Below are 20170 nucleotides of genomic sequence, written 5' to 3' on the forward strand. Positions count from 1 at the left end.
AAAGCACTGATGCCTCAGAAAATGGTGTTTATGATGCGTCTGACTTAGTTTTAAATTTTGCAGAGAGGGTTTCTCAGGCTTGGATTGAAATTAGCTAAACCCAGAGCAAGCGTGCGCTTCAGCTGGCACATTATTGATTATGCCGGGGCATGGGAACTGCTCACAGCACCATGGGTTTGGCACGAGGTAACTACTTAAATTACAGGAAAAAAAAGGCTTTCAGGATGGAAGATCTTCTGTTCCACACTAAAGGCAGTCATCTCTGTGCTTTAAATAGGTTGACTTGAACGAGCGTTTACCTGAACTCCAGTGACAGCAATATCATTGTACATTAATAACGAATATTGCATTAATAGTGAAAGTGGCCTGCTTCACCAGTCCTCAAAGAAAGGAAGGTCTTGGCTCTCAGGAGGCTGCAGTCTGAGCCTGCTCACACAGCTGAATTGTTACGAGGCTGCTCCTCAGGGTGAAAGGGTGATTCCTGTGTTTAATTTTAATTTCTGGCTAGGCTGGCATTCACATGTGGCTGTCTTTAATGTAGAAACTCCAAATCCTGTTGCTGGACGTGGTACAACTATCGCATTGAAAGATTTTTGGATGCTGGAAGAGACATTAGGGAGACATGGCATGGGAACTTGAGAGGGACTGATAACAGACAAGTCCTCCTTGGCTCGTGGTGTCTGTACTGCTGGGGGGATTGGTGGGACAGTCGTGAACATCTGTTATTGACTAGAGCAGAAGCGTTATGTTGAGAGAAGCAGGAGGGTGCTTATCTTTGGGACGGGAGGAAAGCAGACTTCTGCACAAGCCTCTGCACTTCGGGGCATGGCAGGGGTGGTGGAGGTAGCCAGCCTCGGCTTCCAGACCTGAGATTTCAGGTCAAGCCACAAAGGTGGCCACGTGAAGCTACAGTCAGTGCGAAAACCTCAGTCTAAACAGGAGGCAAAACAAGGTAATTAGAAGGTGGACATCATTCAATATTTACCACACTTAGCGCAGCTCTGGCAGGATGTAGGACGGGTTAATGCATTTCTAGAACAAGTTCGCCACCTCTTGCTGCTTGACTGCCCACCATTAGTTGTAAATGAAATAGCCTTTTGAGGATTAAACTCCTGAGGATTTGGCTGGGCTGATGTGTGCTTTTGTGCCTGCTGCGTGGCCAGCAGCTTGAGCTGAGCACTGCTGTGGGGATGAGGCAGCAACACACGAGGGAGAAAATGAGGGACTTGCTTCAGAGAGCACCCCTGTATTCATCCCTCTGTGTGCTTCATTTTGGGGGGCATGGGTTTGTGTTGCAGGTTGTTTTTTTGTTGTTGTTGTTGTTGTTTTATTATGCCATGGAAAATGTTTTCCTGTCCAAACCAGCTGGGTCTTCAGAAACACTAAAAAATTAAAAGCACTTCTGTGCTAGGTGCTCCCTAAAAGATGGAAAATAAGATTGTACATTAAAATGCCAGAAAGAAAAATGGGGAGGGCATAAAATGCTGCTTTATTTTCATCAGATGCTAGTGCTTTTGGAAAATCAGATGTGCTCCAGTGGTCATTACCCCCCTGTGTGCTTCCCTAACTGTGAGTTCGAGCATCTCTCTTAAAGGCAGCAAGCACCGCACTAGCTGAAGCTTCTGCTACACCCTGCAGGCTGCTTTGAGTGGTAGGCAGAGGGGACATCCTTGGGACTGAATCCACTCCATCTGCCTTTTTTCCTCCCTCTCTTTAACCAGCTTTGGCTTTGTTTCAGGAGTATCCACGTCAGGGGCACTGGGCCCGGGGAGCACCACCGCCAGCACCACGCCGCGGATGGCCACCAGCAGCACCGGCCGCCCCACCACCACCTCCGCCTTGGGCAGGAGGAACAGGAGCACCAGCACGCCGTCGCCAATGGCTGACATCCCCGACGAAATGACCACACACCTGCCGCCTGCCTCCTCCCAGCTGCCCCCAGCGGGCGCAGAGAGCTGCGACCCCATGGAAGCCCGTGATATTATGTGGTCTCGTACCCGGCAGGGGCAGGTGGCAAAGCAGCCGTGTCCCATGGGCTCGATAGGTAAGTCGAGAGGCCCCTGTGGCATACACGTTTTCATCAGTGGATTACGCTGCTGCCCTTTGTCAGGCCTATACTACCTTGGAGAAGTATGGCAGACAGCTGGCCTGGCTGAAGCCACGATGTGCTGAGCACATTGTGCAGGATCTTAGGCATCCCGAGCTCTGGCTGAAGGAAAGGAGAAGCTAATAACCTTTTGGGGTTGAGCCTGATGTGCTTTAAGAAATCCTGCCTCCACAAGTTGTATACATTACGCCTGTTATCCCTGCTCTGGCTGTATTTGTAGCCTCTGGGCTCACTGACTGGTGTGTTGATGGCTGACACTTGACTTGTTTGGCTAAAAAAAAAAAAAATCAACAAAACACACATTTTGATGAAGCTCCTGCTTCACTGTTTGCATTTCAAAGGGCGTAGCTGGCCTTTCCAAGCACAGGTATTCCCAGATCGCACTCTTGAACCACCATGAGTGATTTTTCAAACTGCAGCCAGCATCCGGTGCAATCAACAGGGAAAGCAGGGAGAAAACAAAGCCAACTCTTTCAAAATGGTTTATGGTTTATTGGGTTTTATTCCTTTTGTTCTACTCTTCCCTCAGTTGTTTTCTTCCGAAAGGTTGCTTTTGGAGATTTTCTCTCCAAATTAAAACACAATGGAATGAATAAATGGGCTTTAACATATGGTTTAGTTTACTGCATTTTAACAAATGCAGTTTTTGAGAAAGAGTTTATTTTTCAAGCTAGTCTTGGTGTCCAGACCTGAGAACCATCTTGCCAAGAAGAAATCGGAAGGTGGAGGAAATTGCCTGAAAATAAGGGCTGGAGGGATCTGGCTTGCAGAGGAGGCTCTATTAATTCTCCACTCTGTTGCCCTGGAGAGCCATTCACACCTGTGTATACAAATTCTGACTCCCTCTTGAATTCAGTGAAGTCAGGCTGATAAAATGTGCGTCAAGTATGAGAGGCATGGAAAGACATCAATGGTGAGAGTAGGTAAAAAACATTTTTACTGTCTTTCTCAGCCCCGCTTGGTAAAATTAGGTGGGCAAAAGGTATCATGTGGTTCCCAGAGAGAGAGGAAGGGGTAGTCTGAACTGAAGCTGTGAAAAGGGAAAGAAATGATAAAAAGGTAAAATGAAGGCTGGATGCAGGGAGCTATTTTCTAAGCAGAAGAGCAAAGGATTGGGTGGAAATAGCTAACAAAAAAAAAAAAAAAAAAAAAAAAAAAGAACAAACCCAACTTGTTGACAGGGGATGGTCTGGTGTAGGCAATAAGCCTTTCCAGTCTCTAATTTCAGTGATTCATGTGATTTGTTAAAAGCCGTGGTATATTAGCAGTGGGCTTCTTCCCACTCCCTTTGAAGGCATCAGCAAACCCTCACTGTTTTTAATCGGCGCTACTATCAGACCTAGCATGTAATTCACTCCCCCGTTGAAAAGTTTAACTCTGCAGGGTAGAGCACTTTATAGGATGCAGAGTCTTTAATCTATGTAGTGGCTTTCTTGCTTTTTAAAGTTATTTAACTGCATCATTTTGGACGCGTTTCTCTTTGTCTGGAAGGGCCAGAGACTCTTTACTGTCTTTTGCAGCGGGGGATCTGGGAGGTATTTGCCAAAAAAAACTTTCCTCTGAAGTTCTTCTTAATGGTCAGGGGTGGATGGTAAAGCCCAACATTACATCTTAGCATTTTTAGCATTTAAACTTTTGCGTGGTTCCACCCAAATTGTTTAATGATGATTCAGAGCAGTAAAACCTTCATAAAGCAGTGGGGGGCAAGGAAGTCAAAGCTCGGGGTCTGATACTGAGGCACCAACAGCGGGGCAGAGCAGGCAGAACGGCCAGCCCAACACTTGGGGTGCCGGCTCAATGGTTGGGATCCAACTTCAGTTTCTCACTCCCTGGGAGCTTTCCCGTCTGGCCTGAGGCAAAGACGTCTGTCCATAGTCTCCACTAGGTGAAATGGAAATGATATCCCTGCCCTACTTCATTAGTCTTTTATGCCTTAGAGCCCTAAGCAAAAAGGTGATGGGAGATTAGAGCACTGAGACGAGTCAGAGGCATCCTACTGAGGTCCTAAGCGCTAGTCAGCTCCCAGGCTTTGCATGATGTTTCAGTTGGTGTGACATGAAGCTTGTGAGATGGAGTGCTGTGGGGGAAATTCAGCCGATAATACTGAACACGGTGCCTTTCCTGTTCCAGGTGTAGCAACTTTCCGGTGTCTTGCACCAGATGGGATCTGGGAGCCCCAAGGACCAGACCTCAGCAACTGCTCTTCTCCCTGGATCAACCACATCACTCAGAAGGTAAAACCTTCTCCACATGTTGACCATGCCAGGTCTGTGCAGTGACCTTCCTCTGCTCCCTGGTTGTTTCCACAGCAGAGGCCCCAAAGTCACCAACAGTCACGCTTAAAGCATGAGCCGTGTGTAGTAGTTAAGTATTGCAAGGAGAAAAAAAAAAAAAAACACTGTAAAAATGTGATGGAAATTAAGGTAAAGAGGGTGAGGGAAGGAAAAGGAGCTGGAGAGTGGAACTAAACTGGAATGAATGATAGTTCTTGTTTGTGGCAAGAAAAGGAGGAAGAGAGAGGAGGAGGCCGATGGACATATGGAAAGTGCCAACTTAATGCAAAAGGAAACTTTCCCTTTCATGCATCCCCAAGGATTTTCTCTTGCCATGCAAGCACAGGATAAACCCTGTAGCTGAGAAATCTTTACCAAAGATAGGCAGGCTCAGTATGAAATGTTTGCACTGTGCTACTGACTTTCCGTTTTTAACTTCTTCCCAAATTGTAAAAGGAGCGGTGGGATAGAAAACAATGCTGCAGTAATGCATATCTTTTGACTTTTAAGTCCCTTGATGAATGTTTTGTAGCAGTTCATCATTTATCAGTGTTAAAAGTGCATTAACATGTGACAATGGAAGTTCAAGACAAGCACAGCTTATTTGGTAGCAATATGTTGAACATTTTTGTTATTAATGCACAGTGGTGCTTTCAGCTGATTTCATTACAAACAGAGACCAGATGTGTGTTTACGCCATAGAGTCTGTGGGCTGAATCCTTATTATAGCAATTTGTGTGGATTTATTCACTCCTTTAGCCGGAGCAAGAGATTCCCAGTACTGCAGGCTAGCCATGCTGCGCTCTGGGGAGAGCTTGTGCTCGCTGGTGAATGGGATGGGATGACCCTACAGATGGGGCTGTCTGTCTTTCTCCTCCCCGTCCCTCATCTTAGCTGAGGCTCAGCAAGCTGTTACTGACTACCCCCACTCAACTTCAGCTGTATTTATTTCCATACCTCCCCCAAAACAGGGGAAGACATCAGTTAATGTGGGGCTGCTGTGGTGCAGCACAGCCATTATGAAGCCCCTGGTCCTTCCCGGTGCTTTTGTCCCACACAGGAGGTTGGGCAGCTCTCCTGCCAGATGCTGAGGCTAGCTGATTAATAAAGGCTGCCTTTGCTGCCATTAGCAGCTGTGCAACTCTTGTTTTATGACCCACGTACTTATCCTGGAGGGGTTAATATTACTTACTCTAGCCATAATTCACCCAGGCAGCTGGGAGACCTCTTGCTGCTCGGTGAAGATGGCTAGGCCGTTAGCCATTAGCAGAGGGAAATAATAGCCTGCACTGATGAAATTTCCATCAAGGTTAGGCTTATTTTATTTGAAACCACAGCTATCATTTGCCTAACAAATGAGGCACATTTAATTTGTTACGTGCTTTCAAAAGAGGCTAAAATTGAAGAGCCAGGTCTTCAGAAATGCTGAGCAGGCCACAACAGGGACTGATTTATTTATTTATTTATTTATTTATTTGAGGGGGGAGGGTAGGAGGATATTGTTTTTCTGGAGAAATTTAGCTAGCTTCAGCTCTGGGGACGTTTCACCCGCCAATGAAAAGACTAGGGGGTTCTGCCAAAAAGCTCTGGATCTAATGTTTTGGTGCCTGTGTGGGAATCTTCTGGGAACTTGGGACCGCCTGGCCCCACCACTATGGAGATCTGCCTCAAGCCTTTCCAGGATTGAATTCTTAGAGGAAAGCTATGCCAGGCTTACCTAGAGGCTTCTGTTGGGGTTTTCGTTCAGTAATTCTTATAGCAAACAGAATTTTAAATTACTTATGAAATAACCAATAACCACTTGGTGCCCCTGCCTGAGTACGGAGATTGGAAATCATCACTGGCCTTAGAGTTGGAGACTGATTTATTCATAAATTGGGCACTGGATTTACACATCCCCAGTCTGGACAGGACAGTTCCCTTGGTAGGGATGGTAGGGGAGTGCCATGCTTGCATTCATGTCTCTATAGCGAAGTAAGGATTACTACTTCTGTTCTTTCTCCTGCTCTGCTCAAACAGTACACTGGGTGTTTGCCTGCTTGCATCACGGTATTAGGTTTTACAACCCTCTATTAGCTTCCATTAGAGTTATTGTGCTTGATGGAAGATCAGAACAAATGTCTGCTTCAGCAATTCATTGGCCCCCTGACATTTACTTTAACTTTATTGTTGGTGCCTACTATGCCCTCGTACCGTAGCAGGAGAATAAACTTGCCAGTGCTATTGAATTATGCACTGCTGTGTGGGTTACTTCCAGAGTCAAGCAGTAAAAGGAAGCAAAAAGGTCAGCTTGGATACATTGCATCGCCCTAATCACGAGGTCATACGTTCAGCCTTAGCCTGTTTGTTTTATCTCTTACTTCCATCAGTACTGGCCTTTGCATACTGTGCAAGATGCCTGAAGATGTCTTTTCCTCACTGTGACTTTCAGTGGAGGGTCCTCCCACTAAGCCCAGCTTCGAGGCTCCGAAAGAGAAGATAACTTCTTTTGTAGGATAATAAGAAGTGCAGCGTCCTCCAGGAATGCCTGAAAAGCCACATGTGGTACTCTCAAACATCTGAGACGACGCAGGCAGAATGAGCAGATAAACCCTACTGCTCAAAGTCCATTCATCACACCTCGTGGATCTGCTTGGCCATGTATGACAGGAAGAGTGGGGGTTTGTGGAGGATGTCACCACCTCACTGTGTCCAGGCCTGAGGCTGAACTTACAGCCTTGGCGACACCACCATGAAATCCTGCGTCCAGGGTGCTTTTGACTGTGTTGAGAGCACTGTAATGTACTTGGTGCAGCAGGTGCTACAGCTCTCAGATATTAATTGGACGCTAATTGGATTTGGAAGTTAGCTGGAGTGACACTTTCTTCAGGAAAGAAAAAGAAAAGGATGGTAGATATGCTCTGACTCTATTGTGTGAATGCATGTGCATAATGAAGCCTCTGCCAAGGAAACAAAATGGCCATGAAGCCTTTGCAGTGTCAGAAGTTGTCCCACAGCCCCTGTTTTGGCCCTGCCGGCAGCTGATGAGTCCTGATGAAACCTGTCAGATGTTTGTCCCGCCAGAAAATGACATCAGCTCCGTGGCCTTTAAAGCTGACTGGTCCATCTGTATGCCGCTATTTTTAAAAATCCTAGTTCAATCTTTCACGCCATCTTTTCTTGTTTTTTATATTGCTGTCAGCCCCAGGCTGCAGGAAAGTATTTTTGCCATTATGCCCGCTGATGTTTCAGCACATTTGCTCCCGTACCCGGCATCTTTCTTATTTCCTATGATTTTTTTTCCCTAAAGTTGTCTTCTCTGCAATTTCCCTCATTTTTATTCTACCGTCCTCTTCTTCAGTCATTTCCCTCTGAGAAAGGTAGGGATGAAACAGCAAGCACGCCCCAGAAGGGTTGTTGTTCGTCTTTCCAGACAAAGCTCCCTATTTCTCTTCCTTGGAGTATATGAAGCAGGCAGGAAAACATGCCCTACCCAACAACCATTACTTCACAGGCTTTTCAGTCATAAGAATACGAGAGACGGTGGTATAAACTAGAAAAATGTTAGCGAGGGTTGCACAGCAGTGTTTCAGGTGTGCCAGTGCTCATTTGTAAATCTGGACTGAATCCTGCCAGCATGCTCAAATGAAGAGGGGAGCATTTTTTGACAGAGCTAGAAAAGTATGGTTTTGTGTGCTTAGATTTTTGGCAGGAAACACATTCTCTCTCCTTCAAATTAGCATTCTCAGACCAGATTTAACCAATTTGCAAAAGGCTAAAAACCACCCAAAACAACCAGAAATTAAATTTAGTTTGAACAGAATGTTTTCTTTTATCCCACAATCCTCTTTATTTTTAATCTTAATTTTTTTCACAATCAAGATAGAAAATGAAAAAAGAAATTTAGTCTCAAGTCGAAAAGAGATGTCTTATTTTTACTTCATTTATTTTTCTTCAGCCTACCAGCAGAAAACTCAGTTATTTGTACCTTTTTTCTCTACTTCTTGCCTGCCTTGCAGCGACAGCCTGACCCTCAAAGAACCTTGTAAGATTGTTCCTGCTTCCTGTGGATGGTGGTGACTGTGTTAGTGTTTGACTTAAAGAGTACTGCACTTCTGGGAAGAAATAACTAATAAGAAGCTTGTCTTCCGTGCAGCAGTAATGAAGGGGAAGCAGTGGAGAGATGCTTTACAGAAGGGAAAGTCCCAAGGAATATTACTTAAAAGCTCACTGCTGCCCAAGAGGATGCATTGCTGTGTTACGTATAATTAATGCAAAAAGTTCAGTCATGTTTTTACACAACACCAAGCATACATTTTAGTCAGTGTTAAGGGCCTGATAGCAGAAGTTGGTTTTGACAGGACTGCATGGAGGACACCTAAACTGCAGCTTCCAATGCTCAGAAGAATTAGGGAGGTTGACATTAATAGGTCTCATGGCCATCACTGTGGGCACCATTCGCATTATGCATGCAGGCAGGATGGAAGGAGTGTCTCAGCATGTTGTGGTGGCTTGTAGCTGCATCTTCTGGGTGACAATGAAGAAGTTTGGAAATGAGTGTCAGGAAGTAGTTCATCAGCCACTCAGCCAGACGTGATGTTCCAAGGGAATGGAGCATCAGGAAATCTGGGTGCTTGGCATGAGTTTGAGCAAATACTTCTGGGTCCCAAGACTTGACAAATTTTGATCTTTAATGTGCTTTTCCTCAGGCATTTCATCAGTTGTTGCCTATTTTGGGGGGTTTATCTGGTCACACTAGAATTTCTCAGAGTGGCAGTTTTTAGGACTGGTGATCTGTCTAAGATAAAAGGAAAGGAGCTAAAGATCAGCCCAAACTGGTTTTGCAGACAAGTAGGAGCAATGATAGCTTGATGCTCAATACAACAAGCTGTTATTCCAGAGGAGGAAAATTCTTGGGTTTGACTTTGTAGAAGCTGAGCCATTTGCTATGAGTAGGCCATTCTGCACGGTCCAAGAGAAAATGGATGCATCAAATGTTGAGTAGCAGGGTTGGTTTTTTCCTGACGCATCAGTAAAAATTGCACTTACATCGTGATACATGTTAAGCTCCAGGGACAAACTGCAGGGAAATCTTGTCATTGATTTATATATGTAAAGGGATTTGATGCAGTCATTCTTTAAAGGCCTGGGTGCCAATGGAGGAGGTTAAAATTCAGCCCCTGTGCTGACATGTGGCTTTTTTCAGCTGCTTAGGAGATCAAGCAGCTGTAAGAATAAGATCTGGTTTCTATGGCATTAACCTTGTGTGTTACAAGGAAGAAATCATTCAATTTTTGAATATATGTTATCATTGCTCTAATGGGAAGAACAACACATTATCTCCTTTATTTGTCTTATCTATATCATCATATGCTTTAATTCTCTGAAGATGAGCATATGAACGTCTTCAGTTAGATCTCATTAAATCAGATGGGCTGTTGCTGTCAAATTGATGGAAGCAAGTTATTCATTTATAACTGAGCTAATTGATTTACTGAGAGGTAGAAGCTCTGTCTGCAATCTTTCTCTGGAATCTTGCTTTTACAATGAGCACAGAAATTGAGGCAGGAAGAGAAATATCTGATTTCTAACTGTTGGAAGATAAGACAATTGGAAATTTCATATGAAGAACCCAGCAGAGTTGGTCATTAAGCCTGACAGAGAAGTGGGTCCTTCATTTAGATGTCATCCTGTGTAATTTCTCCTTATGCCTGGCATATTCCCTATGGATGTGCATTCCAGATTGGAGCGGAATATAATGAAGAAAGATTAGAAAGTTACAATAGTATTTCTGTAGTGGGCTGCTCATAGAAAGGAGATGGGACTGGCTGCCCTGACCTTGTGGCACGGGAGAGGAAAGGGACAGCAGGTGAGTAGAGCAATACAGAGCAAGAAAGAAGGAAAAAACATTATGGAAAGAGAGAGCTTCTCAAATAATTACACAGTGAATTTCTCTACAGGTGAGTCATGAATTTTATGACTCAGACGATAAGAGTCTTTTAATAGCAAATACAACCAAACAGCCTAGTTGGCTTTCCCTTCCAGCAAGCCTTTATTTGAAGGCTTAAACATTTTGCTCCTGAGTTAGTATGTTTTTAAGCTAAGAATCACTGGACTTATCACAGAAGTAGTGGCCATTGTGGTAAGGAGTACATCTCCTGTGTGCAAGAGCTAAGTGTTAAATTAGCACGTGATTATTAAATCAATGCAATAGAATTTGTCAGATTTTTTCCTCTTGTTTGTCTGAGCTATGTCACCTGTTTTTGTTCCTTTTCAAGGACCTTTTTTTTTTTTTTTTGTGCAGGAGTTATAACAAAAATCATCTCTCCATTATCAAATATTCTGGATTCAGAATCAGCTCTTTTTTGTAAATAGGAGAACCTATTTACATATAGTTGGGTGGGGCTTTTTTGTTTGTTTGTTTGTTTGTTTTTAAAGTGGAATAGATAAAACAATGGGACAAGCTAGCTGAAGCCCTCATTAGCATCAGCATTTCCTGGAAAGCCATGACGTCTTTGGTTGCATCTGCTTCAGTGCAAAGAATTAACAGTCTCTGAGTTCCAGCGGTGCCTTGTGAGAAAATCAGAAATGGTTGTGTTGAAGCCAGCTTGGTGGGTGACCATGTGTATCAAAAGCATGGGAATCGTACTCAAATGCTGTATGTGATCAAATCCTGAAAGCCCTCGTCAAAGTTTCCTTCCTGAGGATGTTGCTTTGCAGGGAGCTGACCCACTTAAACCTGTTGTGCTGGGGGGCCTGGAGTAACGTCATACTAACAGTTAGGGACAACCTTTTTCCCTGCGTTCTCAATTGCAGATGAAGTCGGGGGAGATGGCTGCCAATATCGCCCGAGAACTTGCGGAGCACACGAAAAACCACTTGTACGCTGGTGATATCACGTACTCCGTGTCTGCCATGGTCCAGCTGGTCAACTTGCTTGATGTGCAGCTCCGAAACCTGACTCCAGGCGGGAAGGACAGCGCTGCACGCAGCTTAAATAAGGTAAAAACAAAGGGCCCTGGGAAAGGACAGGAGGCTGAAGAAAGGTTTGGCTGTCCCTGCAGAGCTATTAGAAATCTCATTCTGAACGAGTGCCATTTTAGGGCAGCCATTCTTTCTTAGTAGACAAGAGTACCTGGCAGTTTTTCGTTTACAGTGCATTTTATTCTGCTGAGAAACGAAACAGTTGTAAATGCCAAGTGTACTGTTGGTGCTGGGAAATGTATACCCTTAGATGTGTAGATATATGTACTCCTGGTACTTCATTGTGGTCTCAGCACTCATGGCTCAGTATGAGAATAACTCAAGTGATACCATGGCAATTATTGTGGATTTGTGCCAACATGACTGAGACTAGACTTCTGCCCAGCATTTCCAGTGCTGAATTGTCTGTGAAATGACATGTAATATAATCCAGAAAATTTGAATTTTTAAAACCCTGGGATGCAGAGAGAGTCTGAGTTCTGATTTTTCATCTTGTAACATTAAAAGACACTGGATGTGAAGGTCAAATGGGCACTTTTATGCATAAATATAAACAAAATCAGATAAACATTTATTTACGCTTGAGATACATTTATCAAAGTCATATTAGATGGCAGCTTATTTACGTCTAAGGTGCTTAAGATGTTTTAGTATTAGAGGGCCTTTGTAATAATTACCTGTGACAGTCCAGAAGCACCTTTCTGCATGATGACTATGTGGTTTATGTGCCCTCTGAAGAAAAAGAATTACTAGTCATTTTGTCATCTCTATATTTAAGTGGCACCTGCTACATACTAAAGATGCTAGATGTTGCCAGTTATGGGAGAAAATATTGGCTGTGGAGTCTGTAAGAATATATTTAAAGTTGAGGTTTTCCTTGGTCCAGAGCCTTCTTCATCACCAAATCTCATGTAAATGCACGGCATAAGAATTATCTGGGACTCAGGCAGTGCATTGTGCAGGCCTGGTCATCAGAACAAAGACAAGCTGAATCCTGTGGCTACCAGCACATGGTTATATTGGCCACCTACTTAAAATAAGACACCAGACTTTGTTCTCAACTGTGTAGTTGGCTCTGACAGTTCGGGCATCCATGTAAGTGAGAACAGAATTTGGTCACAAGGTTATATGGGGAATAAATGATCCAAGCTAAGCCTGAAATTTCTTCCGTGTCATATTTTTCAGGGAAGTAACGTTGTCTTTCTGTTGTAAAACATTACTGTGGACTTATTCTGTTCTAAATGAGAATGGCTTCAGGATTGTTTAAAATTACAGCCACATGGGAATTGAAGTCCTGCATATCATGTGCTTTGCATGTGCTATGAATTGGGTTGTCCTGATGCTTTTAATTAGTGCTGCTTCCAGCTGTTTTATAACAATGTAGGTAATACTTGTATTAACTGTTACATCAACATAACATTTTTGTTATAATCCAACCATGGTTTTATTTGAAATTATGACGATATCTGACAATATGAGGTAAAACCAGCAATTAATGTCACCTACTAACGGGTTTCATGATTCTAGTCTGCTTGCTCTTCTGAATACGTCCTAGCCATACCCAACATTTTGTCACTTCAGCTTTGCAAACACATATTTTTCATCTTTTTATATCCTACCTTCCAGTATTTGTTCCGCTTATACGAAATGGGGTTGTGTCTTGGGGAAAGGTGGGAGGGAGTTACCGATGTCACGGGAAGGTTTGGAAAGGCAGAGCTGCTCAGCTCTGCTGTCCCTCCTGTGGTTCCCCTTGCAGATTCCTCTACCACCACCACCATCAGCTTTGCACAAGCAGCTCATACAAATCAATTGCACTCCACATTAAAATTCTGGACTGTGTGGAGTCCTGCAAAACAACGATGCGAGTCAGTGATCCAAATGACAGGCTTGGTAATTTACTTGCTCTCATTCCCCACTTAATTCTTTAGAAGAGCAACTGCTCTGTGTTCATTTAAGAATGCATGAATTCGACTTGGAAGTAGTATCAGGCAAACAAAAGGCAGCAGAGTTACTGCTCCATTTTCCCCTTCACTGATCAAGAGTATTTCCAGAAAAAAAAAGAGAAAAAAAAATAATAAAAAAAAGTAATTTACAAAGAGTTTTAGTTAGTGTTGTTTAGTCAGAAAGGAGAAATAAAGTAAGCACTAGCCATTAAATATTCTTTTAATCATTAAAGGAAGTGTGCTGGGGATTTACCTTCATGCTCCATCTGAAAGCATTCACCTGTGCTCTTTTGTTTTTTATTATTTTTTACAAGATGATGTACAATGAATTGAAGTAAATTGGCATAATCGGAGTTTTTAAAAGCCATCATCTTTCAGGAGCCACTTTCCTGTCACTAAAAGTGTTGCGCTTTCCACTGGATCAGGCTTAATTAAGGTAATAATCGTTCTATAGCAGACTGGTGAGACCCCCAAGTGGATAGCTCTGTAATTTCCAGCAAGGCTTTCTTTGATCTCCATTTGTGTCTGAAAAGTCTTCATACTGGCCAAGTTTACCCAGAGAAGGTTTCTACTGTTACAGATCGATGAATTAGAAATTGATATTAGACACTGCCTGATCCCTTGAGTGTATGTTGTTTGTTTTGGAGTCTCAGAACTCTAGGGGACAAATCTGGCTCTCAGCTGTCCTAATGGGATTGCGCTGCTGTGAGCTGAGAGTATCTTACCCCGAATCTCCATTGACAGGCATTTCCAACTCAGGTACATCAGCAAAAAACAACCCAGCAAAACCAGTGGCTCCAAGCAGCCTGACTTCAGTTGCACTGCTACAGAGTGGTCTCATTTCTAGCTCACTACTGCAGACAGCCTGCAAAGTCCCAGGGAGGTAAATAAGTGCCTGTTTGAATTTCATGACACACTGAAGTGCAGTTATCAGGCAGGAGGCATGCAAGTGCATATCAAAGTACAGTCTTAAATGTGGCTCCTATTAAGAAGGTGTGATTCTTTATGGAAAAGCTGTTCAGCATATTAAGTATTTAGGCCCAGTAATTACAAAGGAAAGCACAATGCAGTATAAGAGAAAACTGGAAAATTCAGTCCTAAACAAGCAGCTTAATCCAAAGAGGAGAAAATGGCCTCCACTGGAAATATTAAATCTGATTCCCATTTCCTAGTTACAAGCTTTTCAGTGGCCATTTATGCATTCAGGAACTCTGGCCAATGCTCTCTCCCACAGCTTCAGGTGTGATCGCACTTGACATGCTCCAGAGCTGACATTAAGGTGAGGGTAAAGATAGACGAGAGGCTCTGCCTTGAGCAGGTGTCTCAGGATGAGTCTAGGCCTATCTATAGATATATCCTGCATACAGCTTTCTCCCTGCTTGTCCAAAGCTGGGTGATAGCTCACTATGCCATCAGCACTCTCCAGCTGCAGAGCCCACTCTCCTTTCACATAAATAACAATTATCCCCATCCTTCCTGGCCTTGTTTGACATGAAAACTCCAAGCTGTAAGGAAAACGTTGTCTCCTGACCAGCTCCACTTTACCCAAGTGTCTCTACCATCTAACAGCTGCTCTTGCAAAGTTCCCAGTGTGTGCTTAACTGAAAAAGGACTAACCTTTACTTCTGGAGCCCATCCTTCCAGCCTTCCACTGCTGCCTAACTCTCATGCTTCCTTTGGTTTGGTTTGTTCTCAAGAGCTGTTTAAAAGAGAAATGAGGTTTTCGCATAGGCATTTTCTTCAAATTTTTTTCCCTTGTTCTGTCACTAACTTGTTTTTTCTATTCCGTCTTTAATCTGCTGTCTTTATGGATTCAGCTTCAGAAAAGGGAGCGCTCTTGCAGGGCCTATGTCCAGGTATTTCTTGTGTTTTTAATACACATGTCCAGTTCTTGTTTGACTGAGTGACTGTGAAGTGGTTCTTGTCTGTCAATCTGATTTTACCATCTTTGTGGCAGCAAGTTCTAAGGTTAAGGTTACAGGATAATACGATCATTTCATTATTCGTTTCCCTTCCACATTTTCCCAGTTGTTCACAGCCTTGACAAAAATGTGGGACAAAAACTCTGAACAAGAAAGAGGGGGAGGAAAAAAAAAAAAAAAGGAGAGATCTGACAAGACCCATTCAGACACTGGAATAAGCAGAGCAGTCTGGATGCATGCAATTCCAGAATGCAAAACCCCTTGCTCACAGAGGTGTCTCCAGACCACCTGGGTTTTGCTAGCAGCGTGTCACTCAAATAGCTGCTGCATGCAATTTCTTGTTTTTCCTTCTTCTCTTGCAAATTGAGAAACAATTCAACATTGCGGCACTTGGCATGAGGGAGGAGGTAGAATCATAATGAAATGCAGAGTGTCCTCGCGGAGGAATGTAAGAAGGAGGAAAGTGCTGCCAACTAAATATAGGATTAGGAACATCCCATAAAGTTCACCCAGCTGCGGCCTGAATTTGCAGGCTCACATTGTGTTTACATGAACGAAGTTGAGTCCCAGTGTTTTGGAAAGACCTGCCTGTAGTCTTTTCAAGAGTGGGGCCTTGGGTTATGACGTTATTTATCCTGTCACCTAGGTTTGTAGCACTTGCTCCAGTGACTTTTGTATAAAGCTGTTTGTATACTATGGGTGAGTTAATGCTGCTTTAAGAAATGTGAATGTTTTACCTCCTAATTTCTGTCTTGTGCTTATGAACTTCGATGTTAAACTTACGGATGGTTGGTCATTATTTATATGTGTATATATAACAGAGGTGTGAAAATGAAACCCACGTTTGCGGAGGGGGCTGTCAATACCTGATTTTTTTCTACATAGTGGAAGTTTCTACAGCTCGTATTGACTTTATTTTGTGAGTGCATACTTCATTTAATCTGGAAGATTAGATGGCTTAGATTTCTAGAGCATTAAATATAAAAGTCCACCTCTGTGCTGGTAGCCTGTCTGTCTTCCCTTTGGTCATGGCTGAAAGCCATCCCCCATCTATTCCCTTCCATAAACATTAATGGATAAAGATGAGTTATGGAGTTACATGTCTCATATCTGGACTGACTTCTCTTAAGACCCAGGAGGAGGTAACTAGCATTTTAAGGAAATTTTACACTGCAGTGCTTACTCCCAGTTTAGCTATCTTGTCTACAGTTGAAACATGGTGAAGCTGGTTTGACCATGGACTGCACAACCCTGTTGGGGATATTGGGTGCTACTCAACCTTGTCCTTTCCCTAGCTGCACAGGTGTACTCTGCAGACTCATTGCAGGCTCCTGGTCTTTTTGTCTTCTTTCGAACAGTACTGAATAGTGGATTTAATGTACTCTACAGAAATCTTGGCATTGATAGAATAAAACTTGAATTCTGCATAGACCTAAGCTTACCATTAATTTCAAGGACTCCTTGCCTTTCACTTGGAAAGACTACTTCTATGTTTAAACATTAATCATTTGCCTACCTCTGTAGGAGACCAAAGCTGATGAAAGCTCATTGCCTAAGCTGTTTAATGTAAATATGAACAAAGCTGGTAAATCTATTGAAGAGGACAGTCCTGTAATGGAGGGCTTGAAGAATGAATTAGGTGACCTAATCGAACCTTTCCAGCTCAGCTTTGTAATATATGGAGGTAAAATAATGTATCTAGACATATTTTCATACAGTATGTTTCCATTTGGAAAATCATGTTGCTTAAGTCAGCAAAAAATCTTGTGGGAGAGTGTTTGTCTGTGATAGCAATTAAATGTGACTGCAGGTATTTCTGTTACAGGCCACTTATGCTTTACCAGGCAGTGAAATGTCTGGGCTGGCAAAGACAACTTAGCAACAATTTTTCAACAGATCTTAAATGGGGAAGTCCCAGATCTTGTGAAGTCCATGGGAGGTGGATACTCCATGGAAATATGCCACTGATGGCAGAGAAATTGAGTTTTCAGCCTTGCTGACATGATCGCCTTTTGCTGATCCCTTTGTCATGAAGAGCTGTGCTCCCTAGGCAAAGGAAAACACTGCACAAAGTTTATGTGAGAGATGTTCAGTAACTATAAAAATCAAATGTGCAATTGAAAACCGGTGAATTTGTGGGAAGGGGAGGGTAACTTGAGAAGATAATAATTACTAATATCAGTCTTAGTGGTTTCTTTGGGCTGAGAGGAGGTTGTGACAGAGCCCCTGTGCCAGCTGAGGTGTAAAGTCCTATAGAGTCCAAAATAAATGATTAATATAAATAAATGTGTAAAACGGAACTGGAAATTTTCTGAGTTATTCAAACATGAGGCGGTGGGGATGCAGTATCAGATTACCATCTTATTTTTCTGGGTAGTCATCATTAAAACAAGTATTGGTCTGATATGTCTGTAAAATGCCACAATATTTATTGAGTTATAAGCTCAGGGATTTTATTTAGTGAAGACAGAGATTATGGATGCTCCTGTTTTAGTTGCATATGTGGTAGATGATCGCTTTTTTCTCAAAAATCCAACAAGAGCCAATCCGATGGGTGATATGATAAATACATGTTAATATAATGACCAGAGAAAAGCTTGGGGGTTTGCCAATTGCCGTGATGTTTAAGAAACTGCAACATAAATTTTAATTTGTGATAGTAGGAGTCACCTAGATGGACTGAGCTTACAGAGGTGGATGTCCAACAGGGATGGGGTGAGTGGACTTGGAAGGGTTCTCCATCAGCTAAGGAGAGCTTGGAGCAGGTGACTGGCTTTCTAGTGGCTCCCCTTGGAGCTGCATCTCCCTGCATTACTCAGGCCCACCTTCCCACAGTGCACTGTTCTTGGCACTCTATTTTGGGAATGGAAGGAAAAAGTCTTTGTGCCGGAGAGTGAATCACAATGGGTGACACACTTGGTGAGCATAGCCTCATTTGGTGACTGATGTGTGACATAAGCTGGTCAGAATTTTCTGGATTATTTTTTTTTTCAGAACTTACTCATTTTCCGAAGGTGTTTCTCCTCGTAGTGAAGCTCTGGAGTTGTAGGAAACACTAAACATTTGTCTACTGAGAACTGTGAAACTGGGTTTGGTGTCACAGATTTCTTCCATGCCCTTCAGCAAGTGACACATGCTCACTGTTTCTCAGCTCCTCATCTTATAATACTGTGGATACAATCCCCCTGACCTCTGGGAATACAAGAAGGGTAATAAAGTTAAAAAATAATAATAATAATAATAATACACACACACAGAACCAAACCAAAACATTCAGATATTAAAATAAGGGAGGCCCTATTAACATGGAATTCTTAAACATGGGAAACCCAAGCTTTTAATAAAGGCTCACACCACACAGTCCAGACATGCAGAGTCAGTCCTCTTGAGCATGTATGTGCTCTTGATTAGAGCATCTGAGCTCACCTCCTTGCTTTGCTTGGATTTTGTGGTCTGCAGCTGAGAGGCATCGTGAAGCCAGCCAGCAGCCCCTTCCCACGTGAAACTGTATGCTGCATTTGAGATGCAGATCTCAAAGGGCAAAAACTTCCCGGGGGGGGGTGAGTTATTCCTTTTTTTTCTTTTTTTTTTTTTTTTTTTTTTTTTTTTTAAGCCAGTCTCAGTTGCTTCAAAGCTGGAGGATGGTGAATACAATAGATAGGCTGAGTGGCTGTTCTGTGGGAGGTGTGGAAGGAAGCAGCAGAGCGTTGCTTTTACAGCGTTTTCCTGGCTTAACAGCATTTTCTGCTCTGGTTCCTGCTATCCTCTGGGCTGTCCTGTAAACCAGTTTGCCCTGTTTTGTAATTCGGGGCTTGTCTGTACACTAAATGGAGATTATGGAGGTGCCACCCGCTCCATGATGACCCCAAGAGCTTCTGGGTGCAGGTGTCACTGCAGCCACCAGTGAGGCCAGAGCTGAAACCCTGGCAGGGTCCAGGTAGCAGATGGCAGCAGGTGGTTGCAGTCAGACTTGGCCTTCCAGTTCTCCTGGAAGTTTTCTGAACACTTCACTCTTGTACCACGGGCTGTTGGAATTGCTGTACTAAGCAAAAAATGAAAGGCTTTCCCCCAGGGGATTCAAGCCATTAAGTTTAGGACTGAGTAAAAGAAGAGACTTTTTTTTTTCTTTTCAAACCCAGCAGCTCTTGGTAGATAAAAAGGTATGCCTGGGACTTTGCCAGTAATATTTAAAGTGGATTAATGCTGTTTTTTTCTCCTTCTTGCTTGCCTGCTCAGTTGGCTCAAACTTCTGTGAGGATGAAACGAAAGAAACTTGTAGCTCTTGAGACGAAGAGTAAATTGAATTACACCACGTTTAGCTGTGTTCTTGTTGTGCCTGCAACAAGAAAGACTCTAACCTCCATTTATAGAGAAAGGGGCAAATTAATGAGGATTTTCGAGTTCCTTGTTTGGTCACTTAATTGGCTGTATGACAAAGAGCTCCGCGGTGCGTGTCAAACAACTTTCAGAGTCCTCTAATGATTTGTGCCTTGCTCAACTCCTGATGCTATTCTGCGTGGCCTGTCAGGAGAGGTATCGTTGTTAAAGTGGCTGGAATAAATTGGTTAGCAGTGTGCATACAATGTAGGTTATTAGCTATAGCTATGGGGAGTACTTTCAGCAGCTTTTTCAAGATATCTAGATGTTTGCCCATAAGCATCAAAGTGCCCCAAACTTTCATTTAATATAATTAAAAGGACATCTGAAAGAAGTGTGACTCACAGCAAGGTTCTGTGGTTTGGTAGCCCTTTGTTAATACTCTGTGAACTTAATATACTTCACAGCTTGATAAACCTGCACTTGATTTGTGTCAGTAAGAGCAAAAATACAAATCCCCACCCCGCGTGTTTCTGCTGCGCTGAGCCTGTTGTTAGGGGAGAGGAGGATCAAAGCTGCAGCCTTGGGTTTGTCGCTGGAATCCCAAATTCTTCACATAAATATTAAAAAGGAATGTGACCACAT

At 43.1% G+C, this 20170-nt stretch overlaps 1 protein-coding gene across 11 annotated transcripts in view; it reads left to right on the plus strand.

Moving 5' to 3' along the window:
• The window catches only part of LOC118157205 (adhesion G protein-coupled receptor L3), a 212123-nt gene that overhangs the window by 108741 nt on the left and 83212 nt on the right, over positions 1-20170 (plus strand). For 9 of the 11 annotated variants that reach the window (XM_035311459.1, XM_035311460.1, XM_035311462.1 and 6 more), the window contains 4 exons: positions 1739-2044; positions 4238-4341; positions 11176-11361; positions 15104-15142. In XM_035311459.1, the coding sequence (XP_035167350.1) occupies positions 1739-2044; positions 4238-4341; positions 11176-11361; positions 15104-15142 (635 nt within the window). The remainder of the gene's footprint in view (positions 1-1738; positions 2045-4237; positions 4342-11175; positions 11362-15103; positions 15143-20170) is intronic. The other 2 variants (XM_035311464.1, XM_035311465.1) reach the window with 1 other exon arrangement.

The sequence above is a fragment of the Oxyura jamaicensis genome (genome assembly GCF_011077185.1).
Source record: "Oxyura jamaicensis isolate SHBP4307 breed ruddy duck chromosome 4 unlocalized genomic scaffold, BPBGC_Ojam_1.0 oxy4_random_OJ72816, whole genome shotgun sequence".
Lineage (NCBI taxonomy): Eukaryota > Metazoa > Chordata > Aves > Anseriformes > Anatidae > Oxyura > Oxyura jamaicensis.